Genomic DNA, 16,597 nt, shown 5'->3' with positions numbered 1-16,597 from the left:
TGAGTAATGAACGCACAATGAAACATGACACAACCAAAATAGTTTTTGAAGAACGAATATGACGGTCTTATGTGTCGGAACCGGCCAATAACAAACGTTTCTGAATGCGATCTTTGCTATAAAAAATTTTTGCAAGTTATTTATAAAGGTAGTCGAGGTGAGATTTTTAGAACTGAGGTGGCGTCTAATTTTGGTATGTCGCTCAAGGTAAGATAAGTTGACCAACATGAGTAAAACGAAATACGTAATGACTGCGTGGAAATGGTGGATGGATCAGTAGAACCAGTTGCTCATAACCAAGAATGAAGTCTTCTCTTAAATTAAAAAGGAAGGAAAAGCCGAGACAGGGTACATTATAGTCAAAGAGTGTGTACGAGGGGCGTTTGAAAAGTCCGTGCAAAGTCCGAGAGATGGCACCACCAGCGCGTATGTTTAGTTAGTAGCATCTTTGGAAAGAACGCACACCAAGTTTCGGATATATTGATCTATTTCTTTGTGTCTGGCATTCGTGTGAATCAAGAAAATCGAGTGATTGTCAAAAAATGGTCGAAAAAGAATTTCGTATAGTGATTAAACATTACTATATGAAAGGCAAAACGCCTCAGGAGACTAAATAGAAGCTTGATAAACATCATGGTGACTCTGCATCTTCGATTAGAACTTTTTATAAGTGGTTTCAAAATTTTCGGAGTGGCCATATGGGCACAAGTGATGCTGAACGTTCTGGACGCCCTGTGGAGGTTACGACACCAGAAATAATTGATAAAATGCACAATATGGTGATGGATGACAGAGGAGTTAAGGTGCGTGAGATTGCTAGTGCTGTGGGCATCTCGAATGAACGGGTACATAATATTTTACATAAACATTTGGACATGAGAAAGCTATCCGCAACATGGGTTCCGCGATTCCCCACGCTTGACCAAAAACGGAATCGTGTGAAGAATTGCAAGTATGGTTTGCAGCTGTTCAGGAAGAATCCGCATGACTTTAAGGGTCGTTTCGTCAATGTGGATGAAACATGGATACATTACTACACTCCTGAGACCAAACAATAATCTAAACAATGGGTTACCAAGGGAGAATCAACACCAAAAAAGGCGAAGACCATTCCTTCGGCCAGAAAGGTTATGGCGACTGTCTATTGGGATTCGCAAGGGATAATCCTCACCGACAATCTGGAAAAAGGTAAAACTATTGCAGGTGCATATTATTCATAGTTATTGTACCGTTTGAAAACCGAGCTGCAAGAAAAACGCCGGCGATTGAAACGCAAAAAAGTCCTTTTCCATCACGACAATGCACCAGCACACACCTCAGCAGTTGTGGTCGCAAAATTAATGGAAATAAGATTCCAACTCGTTTCACATCCCCCTTGTTCTCCAAACTTGGCTCCCCGGACTATTATTTTTGAAGAAATGGCTGGCGGGACAAAGATTTTATTCAAACGAGGGTGTGATTGCAGCAGCCAATAGCTATTTTTCAGACTTCGACAATTGCTATTATTCGGAAGGGATCAACCAATTAGAACAGCGTTGGGCGAAGTGTATAAGTCTAAAAGGAGGCTATGTCGAAAAAAAAAGGTTTACCCCCAACACGTAAGTAGTTTTTATTTTTGCACGGACTTTTCAAACGTTCCTCGTACAGTAAAGGCATGACGAGTGAAATTGTCAGAATCCTGATAGGAAGGAAGAAAACAGGTAAGTTGAAAATTAAGGAATGCTAAAAGGGGTGCATTCCTGGCTTGCTTGTGGCCACCGCAGTCACGTAGATCGACATAAGTTGCCTTTTAGCTTATCTGCTCAAGTGTGAAGAAATTTTTCCCGCGCGTCGAGTCCTTGGCATCTCGGTGAATCGCTCGCTCGTGTCGCAACGTAAGCCCCAGACGGTTACCTGCTTCCTCGGCTGTTGGCTTCACGCCGAAACGACCCCGACGGGCTCGATTACGGTGCCGCACTGACATTTGTAGCTCCGAATTGCTACATTCGACAGCACATTCGGGCTGATCGCTAGAAATCCCAACACAACACGCATAACACCGCTACGATCAGATTGAATGTGGGGCGGTTTCCACTTGTTAGGACAGCCAAAGCACGTAAGCACACTGGCACGATAGACCACTAAGCACCACATAAAGAAAAGAATGGGCCGTTCACGTGAACGCGAAAGAGGAGCGATTGACACGAGTTATACTCACACTTCTTTAACGAGATACTGTACAAATAGCGTCGAAGTTTGAGATACCCTCTGTATTAGCATAGAAATGGTGTTTGGAAGTTACCTGAGAATTGCCTCTTCTGGCAGGAGTGCGCGAACGCTGCATCGTGTACATCCAATATATTGCAAGATAGCCAGCCACGCGAGTACCGCGGGGCGAAAACCAGCTCGTAAATACGGGCAAGCACCTCATTTCTGCACGCGAAGTGCCGTGCCGAAGGCAGGCTGCGCGAAACGGGCGGGGCACTTGCGCTTAACATGTGGAATCGTACGTAAGTCGTACTTGTTTTAGTAGTCCTCAAGCTGCTTGCGAATTACAGTGCAACTTTCTTTCCTTTTTCCGTACTGCAAGAGCCTCCATTCATAATGCGGTGCAAAGGCTTGCCAAACGCACGTTATACTGATCTGTTGACTCACGAGGCACATACCGATTGAGGTGGTGCGGTTCTTCAAAAAACGGAATGAAACAGGGAAGCACAAATCTCTGTCGCCCAGCCTGCAGAAATTTTATATATGGTTTTGCTAAATCGGATGCTGGAGTGCTTCTTAAGGGGCCAGCACACTTCAATATTTATTGACAACATTAATTTGTTGGACCTTCACTATATTGAAGCGACTCCACCTATTCAATAATACTGACAAAAATTATCAGTTAACAACATGGTTTTGCAAGGTTAAGAGATCGGATGCCTAAAAGAAAGTGAAATTAAAAGTAAGGGTGGTAACACTAAGAGTGCAACGGGAATTCCTCTGTTAAATGCAGAGGAGATAGCAGATAGGTGGAAAGAGTACACTGAAACCCTCTATGAGGAGGAATATTTGTCTAATGTAACAGAAGAAGAGACGGGACTAGACTTTGAAGTAATAGGGGATCCAATATTAGAATCAGAATTTAAAAGAGCTATGGAAGGCCTAAGTAATAAGACAGTAGGGACAGGTACCATCCACCAGAACTTCTTAAAGTGCCAAGAAAGCGACTGCTCTTGTTGGTGTGTAGAGTGTATGAATTTGGCGATATACCATCTGGCTTCTGGAATAATATAATCCACATAATTCCAAAGATTGCAAGAGCTGACAACTGCGAGAGTTATCGCACATTCCGCTTCACAGCTGCTGCATCCAAACTGATGACAAGAATGATCTGCAGAAAAATTGAAAAGAAAATTGAGAATGTGTTAGATGATGATCAGTTTGGTTTTAGGAAACGTGAAGGTCCAGAGAGGCAATTCCGATGTTGCGGTTGATAATGGAAGCAAGACTAAAGAAAAATCAAGACACTTTCATAGAATTTGTCGACCAGGAAATAGCGTTTGACAATGTAAAATGGTGCAAGATCCTCGCAATTCTGAGAAAAGTAGGCGTAAGCTATAGGGAGAGATGGTTAATATGGAATATGTACGAGAGCTAAGAGATAATAATAAGAGTGGACGACCAAAAACGAATTGCTCAGATTAAAAAGGGCGTAAGACAGGGATGTAGTCTTTCACCCCTACTGTGCAATCTGTACATAGAAGAAGCAATGATGGGAATAATAGGAAGGTTCAAGAGTGGAATTAAAATTCAAGGTGAAAGGATATCAGTTACAGAATTCGCTTATGACATTGGTATCCTGAGTGAAAGTCAATAAGAATTACATGATCTGCTGAATGGAATGAACAGCCTAATGGATGCAGAATATGGATTGAGAGAAAATCGAAGAAAGACGAAAGTAAAGAGAAGTAGCGGAAATGAGAACAGCGAGAAACGTAACATCAGTATTAATGGTCACAACGTAGGCGAAGTTAAGCTATGCTACTGCCTAGGGCCTAGGCAGTAAAATAATCAATGTGGGAAGGAGCAAGGAGGACATCAAAAGCAGACTTTGAATGGCAAAAAGGGCATTCCTGGCCATCAGAAAACTGGTAGTATCAAACACAAGCTTTAATGTGAGGAAGAAATTTCTGAGAACATATATTTGGAGCACAGTATTGTATAGTAGTGAAATATGGACTGCGAGAAAACCGAAACAGAAGAGAATCGAAGCATTTGAGATGTGGTGCTACACTGGAATGTCGAAAATTAGGTGGACTGATAAGGTAAGGAATGAAGAGGTTCTGCGAAGAATCGGAGAGGAAAGGAATTGTGGAAAACACTGACAATCAGAAGAGACAAGATGATAAGGAATTTGTTAAGACATCAGGGAATGACTTCCATGGTACTAGTGGGAGCTGCAGAGGGTAGAAACTGTAGAGAAAGACAGAGACTGGAATATATCCAGCAAATAATCGGGGACCTAGGTTGAAAGTGTTACTCTGAGATGAAGAGGTTGGCACAGGAGAGAAATTCTTGGTGGGCCGCATCAAATCAGTCGGAATACTGTGAAAAAGAAATGGCTTACAAGCAAAAGAAAACAGTAAAAAAGAGAAAATGGTTCCGAGAATGATTGAAAAAAATTGGAGCGTCTGGTCACATGTTAATTCACTGACAAATCAATATCTTGGACCCGAATGTTTCACAAACTATTTTTCGATCATTCCTGCATAGCACAGCAATGTATTAATGTTGATAGGAGATGAAATAGAGAAACAAAATACGTTGATGAGAGTGGCGGCATGTCTAGCAATTATATGTTCAGGCTATTAACGAAAAACTTTTTTCTTTTTTTTAGTTTTGTACGGAAATAATTTGGATTTGGACAAACTGACAAGCATTTTCCTGACCTCTTACTGGCTTTGCAGATACATGACATTTTTAGGAGTGGAAGCACTTTTCCTGAACTACTATGTAATTCTCCAGTCTGTACCACATTTTCAAACTAACAAACATAAGCAGTGTGATAGAAAATCCTCCGTGGACCATCCTAAAATTCTTCATAGCACGAGCGGTTCTAGACGCTACAGTCTGGAACCGCGCGACCGCTACGGTCGCAGGTTCGAATCCTGCCTCGGGCATGGATGTGTGTGATGTCCTTAGGTTAGTTAGGTTTAAGTAGTTATAAGTTCTAGGGGACTGATGAACATAACAGTAAAGTCCCATAGTGCTCAGAGTCATTTGAACCATTTTTCTTCATACCATGCCGGCCGCAGTGGCCATGCGGTTCTAGGCGCTTCAGTCTGGAACCGCGCGACCGCTACGGTCGCAGGTTCGAATCCTGCCTCGGGCATGGATGTGTATGATGTCCTTAGGTTAGTTAGGTTTAATTAGTTCTAAGTTATAGGGGACTGATGACCTCAGATGTTAAGTCCCATAGTGCTCAGAGCCATTTTTTCTTCATACCATAATATGCACAAAGAGGAACTGAAAACATAAACAGTGCACACTAACCTCATGTGTGTGGTTCATGAAATACTGAACGTCTGAATGGACGATGCTCGTCAAGATTTCTAGTATTAACAGTACGTTAATAGGCACCCCCAGACGATAAATTCATTGACGGTTTGACAACATTGTTGCACGTGTGAGGGCTGTTGCATTCCTTCCTTCCCGTGCAGAACCGGGGAGCAAGCACCGCATTCTACCCCTGTCCTTGTCAGTAATCAGACGCGCCCTAAGTTGGAACAGTGTGTAGGCGACAGCGAGCTGTTACCTGTTGGCGCGCGCGCGCTCTCGCTCTCGTTGTGAATCAGGCGCGCAAAGTGACGCAACAGCTGAAGAGGCGTGTAGGCATGCGAGGAGAGAGGCCCAAACTGTACGGGGTGACGCGGCTGCCGGCGGCCTCGCGCCTTTCTCTGCAGTCCAGGCGACGCGGGTTCGACTCCCCCTCCTCTCTCGAACATTTCTTTTTACTTTCTAAACTCCGACCCTTTATCGTAACCACAAGACGGCTTCAGCTACCACTGCGAACTTCTATATAATCTAAAACGAATGGTATGTTCTCTCTTGATGAGATGGCACATGCGCTCATTTTCACATCCCAGAATAAAATCTTCACTTCGCAGCGGAAGACGCTCTGTAATAAAATTTCGGTAAAAATTAAAATTGGGGGGCGAACCGAAACTTTAATCTTTCCTGCCTCTCATAGACACTGCTCTTGCCAGTTGAGCTATCCTGGTACGCTGACTATACACGAGATGCTCTATCGGCTCTCTCCTACATTCCAAATACTACAACAGCTATCCACAATTTCTGCACTTGCATTCCTCGGAGGAAGAATATGGAGGCGAAGGACTGTGCCACAAAATACATGTAATTAGATTCGAAAATTGAAAGAGTTATTCGCGACGAATGCTCTTAGGGATCTATCTAAAATGCTTCCTGCAGACAGATGAGCCATTCAAATGCGATTTATGAATGATATTTACCGTTTCTTTTTTGCGCCGTGGAGCTAGATTCAGCCCAAGTAAACGCTATTCATCACTTCCTTCAAGCTACGCCCAGTGTCGATGGAAAGCGTGCCGGCCGGTGTGGCCGTGCGGTTCTAGGCGCTTCAGTCTGGAACAGCGCGACCGCTACAGTCGCAGGTTCGAATCCTGCCTCGGGCATGGATGTGTGTGATGTCCTTAGGTTAGTTAGGTTTAAGTAGTTCTAAGTTCTAGGGGACTGATGACCTCAGATGTTAAGTCCCATAGTCTCAGAGCCATTTGAACCATTTTACTCCGGTGATTCAGGTGAAAAAGTTTCCGATGTGATTATGGACGCACGACGGGAATTGACATACTTTGAACGAGGAATGGTGGTTGGAGCTAGACGCATGGGACATTCCATTTCAAGAAATCGTTTAGGGAATTCAATTTCCCTAAATCCACAGTGTCAAAAGTGTGTGAGAATAACAAACCTCAGGTATTGGCTCTGAGCACTATGGGACTTAACATCGGTGGTCATCAGTCCCCTAGAACTTAGAACTACTTAAACCTAACTAACCTAAGGACATCACACACGTCCATGCCCGAGGCAGGATTCGAACCTGCGACCGTAGCGGTCTTGCGGTTCCAGACTGCAGCGCCTTTAACCGCACGGCCACTTCGGCCGGCAAACCTCAGGTATTACCTCTCACCACGGACAACGCAGTGCCTTAGCTTAACGACTGAGAAAAGTATATTTGGTTAGAATTCCCAGTACTATCAGATAAGCAACACTGCGTGAAATAACCGCAGAAATTAGAGCGGGCCGCACGACAGTGCAGCGAAATGTGGCGTCAATTGGCTATGGCAGCAGACGTCATCGCCTGCAGCGCCTCTCTTGGGCTCGTGACCATATCGTTTGGACCCTGGACGACTGGAAAACCGGGGCCTCGTCGGACGAGTCCCCAAACCCCGCGGATACGTGGACCCAAGCTGTCAACAGGGCTGTTTGCAAGTAGGTGGTGGCTCCATAATGGTGTGGACTGTGTTTGCATGGAATGAAGTCGGTTCTCTGTTCCAACTGAACCGATCATTGACTGGAAATGGTTATGTTCAGTTGCTTGGAGACCATATGAAGCCATTCAGGAATTCATGTTTCCAAACAACGATGTCTTATCACCGAGCCACAGTTGTTCGTTTGTTTGAAGAACATTCTGGACAATTCGAGCGAATGATTTGGCCATTCAGATCGCCCGACACGAGTCCCATCGAACATTTATGGGAAGTAATCCAGAGGTCAGCTCATGTAGAAAATCCTACACCATCAACACTTTCGCAATTATGGACAGCTACAGAGGCAGTACGGCTCAGTATTTCTGCGGAGGACTTCCAACGACTTGTTGAATCCATCCCACGTAACGATATTAGGAGGTATCCCATGACTTTTGTCACCTTAGTGTGGGAAAGTTTGCGTGAAGAGTTTGACAGAGCACTGAAAGACCTGAGTCGAAACAAGGCCCCCGGAGTAGACAACATTCCATTGGAACTACTGACGGCCTTGGGAGAGCCAGTCCTGACAAAACTCTACCATCTGGTGAGCAAGATGTATGAAACAGGCAAAATACCCTCAGACTTCAAGAAGAATATAATAATTCCAATCCCAAAGAAAGCAGGTGTTGACAGTTGTGAAAATTACCGAACTATCAGTTTAATAAGTCACAGCTGCAAAATACTAACACGAATTCTTTACAGACGAATGGAAAAACTAGTAGAAGCCGACCTCGGGGAAGACCAGTTTGGATTCCGTAGAAACACTGGAACACGTGAGGCAATACTGACCTTACGACTTATCTTAGAAGAAAGATTAAGGAAAGGCAAACCTACGTTTCTAACATTTGTAGACGTAGAGAAAGCTTTTGACAATGTTGACTGGAATACTCTCTTTCAAATTCTAAAGGTGGCAGGGGTAAAATATAGGGAGCGAAAGGCTATTTACAATTTGTACAGAAACCAGATGGCAGTTATAAGAGTCGAGGGACATGAAAGGGAAGCAGTGGTTGGGAAGGGAGTAAGACCGGGTTGTAGCCTCTCCCCGATGTTATTCAATCTGTATATTGAGCAAGCAGTAAAGGAAACAAAAGAAAAATTCGGAGTAGGTATTAAAATCCATGGAGAAGAAATAAAAACTTTGAGGTTCGCCGATGACATTGTCATTCTGTCAGAGACAGCAAAGGACTTGGAAGAGCAGTTGAATGGAATGGACAGTGTCTTGAAAGGAGGATATAAGATGAACATCAACAAAAGCAAAACAAGGGTAATGGAATGTAATTAAGTCTGGTGATGCTGAGGGAATTAGATTATAAAATGAGACACTTAAAGTAGTAAAGGAGTTTTGCTATTTGGGGAGCAAAATAACTGATGATGGTCGAAGTAGAGAGGATATAAAATGTAGACTGGCAATGGCAAGGAAAGCGTTTCTGAAGAAGAGAAATTTGTTAACATCAAGTATAGATTTAAGTGTCAGGAAGTCGTTTCTGAAAGTATTTGTATGGAGTGTAGCCATGTATGGAAGTGAAACATGGACGATAAATAGTTTGGACAAGATGAGAATAGAAGCTTTCGAAATGTGGTGCTACAGAAGAATGCTGAAGATTAGATGGGTAGATCACATAACTAATGAGGAAGTATTGAGTAGGATTGGGGAGAAGAGAGGTTTGTGACACAACTTGACCAGAAGAAGGGATCAGTTGGTAGGACATGTTCTGAGGCATCAAGGGATCACCAATTTAGTATTGGAGGGCAGCGTGGACGGAAAAAATCGTAGAGGGAGACCAAGAGATGAATACACTAAGCAGATTCAGAAGGATGTAGGTTGCAGTAGGTACTGGGAGATGAAAAAGCTTGCACAGGATAGAGTAGCATGGAGAGCTGCATCAAACCAGTCTCAGGACTGAAGACCACAACAACAACAACAGTATGGGAAAGTGTAAGTGTAGCTATATCTTGAGTACACATTCCAATACAATGTACTGGAAAATCGTTTTGGACCCTAAAGACGATCATTTCGATCAATAGAAGTTCTGTGACCATCATGTTTTCGTCGCTGTCTTGAATCAGCTTCTCTTAAGTAACTGTAGTGGTTTCTTTGCGATACGTGATACACTTGTGAAATTCCATTGCACACTACATTTTTATGTGCTATCTTTCCAAGAAACTTCAGGCTATTTGAGCTGCCATGGAAGGTTCTAGATTATCACCATATTACCGTGTTTCATGTCCGACCCCGGTAGCTGAATGGTCAGCGTGACGCATTGTCAATCCTCTGGGACCGAATTCGATTCCCGGCTGGGTCGGGGAATTTTCTCCGAGCAGGGACTGGGTGTTGTGCTCTCCTCATCATCATCCTATCATCCTCATCGACTGCAGGTCGCCGAAGTGGCGTCAAATTGAAAGACCGGCACCTGGCGAACGGCCTGCCAAACGGGGGGCCCTAGCCATACGATTAAATAATACAGGAAGTCGTTTCTGAAAGTATTTGTATGGAGTGTAGCCATGTATGGAAGTGAAACATGCACGATAAATAGTTTAGACAAGAAGAGAATAGAAGCTTTCGAAATGTGGTGCTAGAGAAGAATGCTGAAGATTAGATGGGTAGATCACATAATTAGTGGTTCAAATGGTTCTGAGCACTATGGGACTTAACATCTGTGGTCATCAGTCCCCTATAACTCAGATCTACTTAAACCTAACTAACCATAACTAATGAAGAAGTATTGAATAGAACTGGAGAGAAGAGAAATTTGTGGCACAACTTGACTAGAAGAAGGGATCAGTTGGTAGGGCATATTCTGAGGCATCAATGGATCACCAATTTAGTATTGGAGGGCAGCGTGGAGGATAAAAATCGCAGAAGGAGACCAAGAGACGAATACACTAAACAGATTCAGAAGGATGTAGGTTGCAGTAGGTACTGGGAGATGAAAAACCTTGCACAGGATAAAGTAGCATGGAGAGCGGCATCAAACCAGTCTCTGGACTGAAGACCACAACAACAACAACCTTGTTTTTTAAATGTTTCCATCTTGTCATTATTTGGTTTCAACCTTATGCCGTTTGAACGTACCTACTCATTTTTTTTTAACTATATGACCATGAACTGTGCGATGATAAATGTTGTCCTACGGTCGTAGGTTCGAATTCTGCCTCGGGCATGGATGTGTGTGATGTCCTTAGGTTAGTTAGGTTTAAGTAGTTCTAAGTCTAGGGGACTGCTGACCTCAGATTTTAAGTCCCATAGTACTTAGAGCCATTTAAAATGTTGTCATGCTGGTCTCTTCTCGTGCTGTCTGTAAACCATGCCTGTAACCTTGCATATAACACGTGAAAGAGGCAACATTTGCCATCCTACATTTTGATGACCACACAGCCAAAAAATGTATTTAGGTACCTGAAAACGCTCTATGGCCCATACTGCTCGATAGCGCAGGCTGGAATCGAATCATTTGGAAAATTCGTGGGAGCTGTCAGTATTCGTACTAATTTGCACAATTTCCGTAGATGCAGTAGGTCTCTCTTCTTCGTCATATTGTCGTTCAGGTCTCAGTCACCAAGGTAGCCATGTTCCACACCGCACTGGATACCGGTTATAGTGGGTCGTGCATAACTATTGGAGGAGCAACTGCAGTTGCTTGGCAGCGCAGGGGTTCGACTTCACGCACTACCGAGATACGAAGTCGTGAGAGCGAGCGGTCATGAATGGTGGTGGCTCCCACGCAAGAGCAGGCGGGCAAAGCGGTCGGCAGCGGGAACGCCGCGGATAACTGTTTTAGTGAATGGTGGCGCGGTGATGCCTCCTCCCTACTCCCAAGACGCCGAAGTAGGTCTCCTCGGCTCCGGGCACCGGGGCCTACAACTCGGCTCGCGTCGGTCCCCCTCGGCAGAGCTCGGCCCGGCGGCGTCGTCTACAGGCAGGGCGGCCGACTGGAGCGGCGCAGTCGTGGCGTGGGTGTCGTAGTGTGTGGTCGCGAGTGCGAGGCGTCTGCTTCCCGGCCATGTGGCACGGCCCAGTGATCGCGCGCCAGTGAGAGCACCGGCAGGTGTCATGCCGTCTGAGAGGCAGGCGCTGCCCGGCGGGCCCACCGCCGAAGAGGAGGACGCCGAAGCCGCCTTCTGGGCGTCCACTGAAGCCGGTGAGTACACAAACAACGCACGGCGCAGAGCCCCGAGCAACCAGCGGCGGGAAGCGGGCAGCTGGAGGCGGAGCCGCGGAGGACGCTACTGCGCTGCCGGCCGGCATCCTACAGCCTCATGGAGTTGCCACCACTGTGCGTGTATATACGTCTGCCGCCCAAAACGATACTTTAAGTTGGCGACCGTGGTCAACATCCAGTTTTAACACAACGCCATGCTTCTGAGTAACTGATGTTCGTCCCGTTGTCTGTTGCTACCCATGATTTCAAAACAGATCTTAAAATGTACTGTATTTTAAACGTTATCGTCATCGGAGATTTCAGACAAGCATGTTAAAAGTGTCCTTAGCAACGTTTGTGGGTGATTTACAGCTCCATCAGCGTACATTAAACGATGTGGCTAACCGCTAACCTGTGAGGGAGGTGATCAATTTGTGTACAGTGTCAGGTAAAGAATTAGCCGAGCAGGCTAAAACAGGAATACGCTTGTCATGTGTTTTTCAACAGACGATGATGATAGGAGAATGAGCATCGTCTCATTCTGGCGGATGGTGAAAGAACTGAACCCTACGGCGGTTTTATGAACGATTCTAAAATTCATCCAACTGATTTTGCAGGTAACAGTGTCTGGCGGTTGACAATTGACATATAAGGCATCCCCTGGCGGAAAATGGCCGAACTTCGACCACAGTTATTCTCCTGGCGATATCTTACCGCCATTTCTCTGCTTTACAGAGCAGCATTTACTGAATACTATTGTAATAGTTGTTTTCATATGTACTTTTCTCAACAATTGCCAACACAGTTTACTTTGTGCCGGACCGAGACTCGAATTGGCAACCTTTGCCTTTCGCGGGCAAATGCTCTACTTGCCCGAGACTCGAACTCGGGACCTTTGCATTTCGCAGGCAAGTGCTCTACTTGCCCGCGAAAGGCAAAGGTTCCGAGTTCGAGTCTCGATCCGGCACACAGTTTTAATCTGTCAGGAAGTTTCATACCAGCGGACACTCCGCTGCAGAGTGAAAATTTCATTCTGGAAACAGTTTACTTTCTTATGGTCCTAGTGTGTCGCTCTTAATATGTGGCACCGCCCAATTCGATGAGTTTCGCAAGTGAATCATTACGGTTCTCGTTGTCTGACACGGTGATTTTCAGTATTCATTAATTTTGAAAAGCTTCACTGTGTCTTCATATCTGCACAAGACAGATGTAAAGATGTGTGCAGAACATAATTCTAGTAGTGAGTCAGTGCATCTGTTCGTTCCTATAAAGAACAAAATTATTTTGTTATGGAGTATAAAGACAATTCTCTCACTACTTTAAACTGTGGTCTATAGCTTGGTTTTTGGCTGGAACCAGCAGATGTTCTGTCTCACCCCCACCACGGTACACCTCCTTTGATCGTAATACCATGAGACCGACTGTCACGAAGTCTTTTACTCTGTCGTGAACATAATGACAGTCAGAATGACTTTCTAAAGTGCTGTCTAGTTCCTTGGTCGATATGACGAAAAGTCAGAGTACACGAAACAAAATCCCCTTGCCGTGACATGCTTCCTGTTTGTTCCTTGCAGGAAGACAAGTCGTCGAGTAGTGGCCTGCGTGATGCATTTGCAAAGTTGAAGGGGAGGAATTTTCGTTGCAGCACAGACTAGTTTAGCACACACACACGTTCGTATTACAAACCCACTCAGATGTAGCATCGAAGTTCTGGAGAGTATTTCGTTGAAATAGTCGCTGAGTTATCAACCAATACGTCGGCACGTGGGAAACTTACTGGCATCCATTTGTCACACGTAAGAGTGCAGCTACCTATACCGTTAGAAACATAACGGCTGTTAAATAGCGTTTGCCACACATAAAAGTGCATCTACTTGTACTGTAAGAAACATAATGGCTGTTACATAGCGTTATATCAAAAATAAAATCGGGAACAGTAATTTGTTTGGGTAAAACCGACACAAAGACGAATCTCTCTACTTGTATGTGGAATATACAAATAAAGTCTAATACTCAACAAACCGAAGATTAATTTTGCAGTTGAGAGCTGTACTACTGATAATTTTGTTTACTGTCTCCGATCCAAGCTAATTAATGCGCGTTCAGTTTAGCATATACAAAACGCTGTTACAAGTTTAAGTCACGTTAAGTACCAAAATACCTCCTAGAATCCAACCTTGAAAATATGGACTGAGACACGCCGTGTTGTTCAGATCCCATCACAGCTGCTATGACAGAATAACTGTGTTCGCCCTAAATAACTCCAGGCAAAGGATAGAATAGTAATCTAAACAAAGCTACGAGCAACAATTACCAGTTCTGCCTTTGGCGAGAATGCTGTGGTAAGAGACGGCACACCAAACGAAACAGGAGACCAACGACAGTCAGTCTTTCTCAAGTACATTCGTGACTTCAGAGCAACATACATCTGACGTATCTCGAGGTCGACAGGTAATTTCGAAAGTATGCTAACCTAACACCATCAGAGTAGCTGTGTTCTGAAAAACTTGACAGCTTCGCTTTTTGTAGCGAGGACGGCACACCAAACGAAACAGGAGACCAACGACAGTCAGTCTTTCTCAAGTACATTCGTGACTTCAGAGCAACATACATCTGACGTATCTCGAGGTCGACAGGTAATTTCGAAAGTATGCTAACCTAACACCATCAGAGTAGCTGTGTTCTGAAAAACTTGACAGCTTCGCTTTTTGTAGCGAGGACAGCCGCTAGTGTGCTAAAGCGCAACAGCCTTGAGAAAACGCGGTTGTTGTGTCGCCCAGCGCTGGTTGTTTCAAACAGAACACCCGGGCACCCGGGAATGTAAACATCGGCTAATCTGTAGCCACGCCCACATACGCATCGGTGTTCACTTGTGACATATCGCACTGTGACAGATTCAGTACCGGTGATGTTGGTTCTCAAGCTGGTCACAGTGCCAGGCGTTTTTGGTTGGTTGGTTGGTTTTGGGGAAGGAGACCAGACAGCGTGGTCATCCGTCTCATCGGATTAGGGAAGGACGGGGAAGGAAGTCTGCCGTGCCCTTTTAGAGGAACCATCCCGGCATTTGCCTGGAGTGATTTAGGGAAATCACGGAAAACCTAAATCAGGATGGCCGGACGCGGGATTGAACCGTCGTCCTCCCGAATGCGAGTCCAGTGTCTAACCACTGCGCCACCTCGCTCGGTGCAGGCGTTTTTGCTTCAAATTTTACTCCTTCTGTGAGTGGACCACTTTGCCGCTTGCAACATCAGTAGAAACTTGTTACCGTTTCTTTGCTTAGTGACAGATTTAGAAATCTGCGTCGTCACATCAGTTCAAGCCGCAATTATTATGGTATACGCCACAGTAAAGGAACAAATGAATCTTAACTATACATGGATTTTCTACCTCTTATTTTTCGAATTTATCTCACTTTACGCATAAGATTGTTGGTCACGGCAGCTTTGGCCGACGTTTGTGACTTTCTTGATGTCTCGTCAACACAGTTGAATGGCATTGTCAAAGATTCACGCTCCATTGCTGGTGGCGGACTGACGTATCCAGCAGTGGACGGTGAACCTTTAACAATGGCAGTTAAGTGAAATGACCGTATAAAACGAATAGTAGGAAAAGTAGATGCCAGACTGAGATTCATAGAAAGATTTTAAGGAAATGTAATTCACCCACTAAAGAGGTGGCTTGCAATGCGCTTGCTCGACCGATTCTTGACTGCTGTTTATCAGCCTATGAAAATAACGAGGCAGAGATAGAGAAGATCCCAAGAAGAGCGGCATATTTCGTCACTGGACCGTTTTGTCGGCGCGAGAGCGTTACAGAGACACTCAACAAACGCCAATGGCAGACGCTACCTGAGAGGTGTTGTGCATCATGGAGAGACTTACTATTGAAATTTCGAGAGCGTTCTTTCCGGGAAGAGTCTGACAACATACTACTTCCGCCTACATACGTTTCACGAAATGACCACGGCGATATAATTCGAGAAATCAGAGCCAATACAGAGGCTGACCGACTCTCCTTCTTCCCACGCCCCATTCCCGAATTGAACAGGAAAGAGTGAATCACATAGTGGTACCGGAAATACTCTCCGTCACATACCGACATGTGACTTGCGGACTACTTATGTAGTTATTGCTCAACTTAGACGGTATTCTTCAACTTTAAAGCAAAGACTTCTTGATCTGAAGCATCTGGTGAGAAACACATTTATTATTTATTAAGACAGTAACTGTTCTCGAATGAACAGATACCATTGATGACCGTGCAGCTTCTCTAGAATAAATGATAATTAATTAAAACCCTCAGCTGCCGACAAGTGTTGATATACCTCGATGGGGAGAGCTGAAAATGTGTGCCCCATTGACCTTCGTCTGTGCGAATGCGCACAGGTTGCACGAACTCTTACGGGAATCGTCTCCTTAGTTGGCGCGAGTAATGAGTGGATGGGCAAATATCTATCAGGAACATCACGTATGTAGATTGTGGACAGTTGGGAATGTGGGTCTCACAGGAAGCGCGCAAGGGATAAGTCCCTGCAGTCGCGCTGTTCATCTCTGTCCTCGGTGGCTCAGAAGGATAACACGTCTCCCATGTAAGCAGGAGAAAATGGTTCAAATGGATCTGAACACTATGGGACTTAACATCGATGGTCATCAGTCCCCTAGAACTTAGAACTACTTAAACATAACTAACCTAAGGACAACACACAACACCCAGCCATCAAGAGGCAGAGAAAATCCCTGACCCCGCCGGGAATCGAACCCGGGAACCCTAAGCAGGAGATCTCGGGTCCAAGTCCCGGTTGGGGCACACATTTTCAGCTGTCCCCATCGAGGTATACAACAACACCGGTCGGCAGCTGAGCGTTTCAATTAAGTAACATTTATGATTTGCTTGCAACTAATTTGAAGCCGAGACATTTTGACTGAAGTTACA

At 44.8% G+C, this 16,597-nt stretch overlaps 1 protein-coding gene across 3 annotated transcripts in view; it reads left to right on the top strand.

Moving 5' to 3' along the window:
- LOC126480876 (protein TANC2) overlaps nt 1–16,597 on the top strand; it is a 655,944-nt gene that overhangs the window by 105,530 nt on the left and 533,817 nt on the right. Inside the window, exon 1 of one of the 3 annotated variants that reach the window (XM_050104256.1) lies at nt 11,482–11,665. The exons of the other annotated variants lie outside the window; for them this stretch is intronic. Coding sequence (XP_049960213.1) covers nt 11,578–11,665 — 88 coding nt within the window. The 5' untranslated portion in view covers nt 11,482–11,577. Of the gene's footprint in view, nt 1–11,481; nt 11,666–16,597 lie in introns of those variants that run through there. 3 annotated transcript variants of the gene reach the window in all.

This window comes from Schistocerca serialis, chromosome 5, assembly GCF_023864345.2.
Source record: "Schistocerca serialis cubense isolate TAMUIC-IGC-003099 chromosome 5, iqSchSeri2.2, whole genome shotgun sequence".
Taxonomy (NCBI): domain Eukaryota; kingdom Metazoa; phylum Arthropoda; class Insecta; order Orthoptera; family Acrididae; genus Schistocerca; species Schistocerca serialis.
The sequence above is the reverse complement of the archived record's forward strand: the minus strand, read 5'-3'. Positions and strand labels throughout refer to the sequence as shown.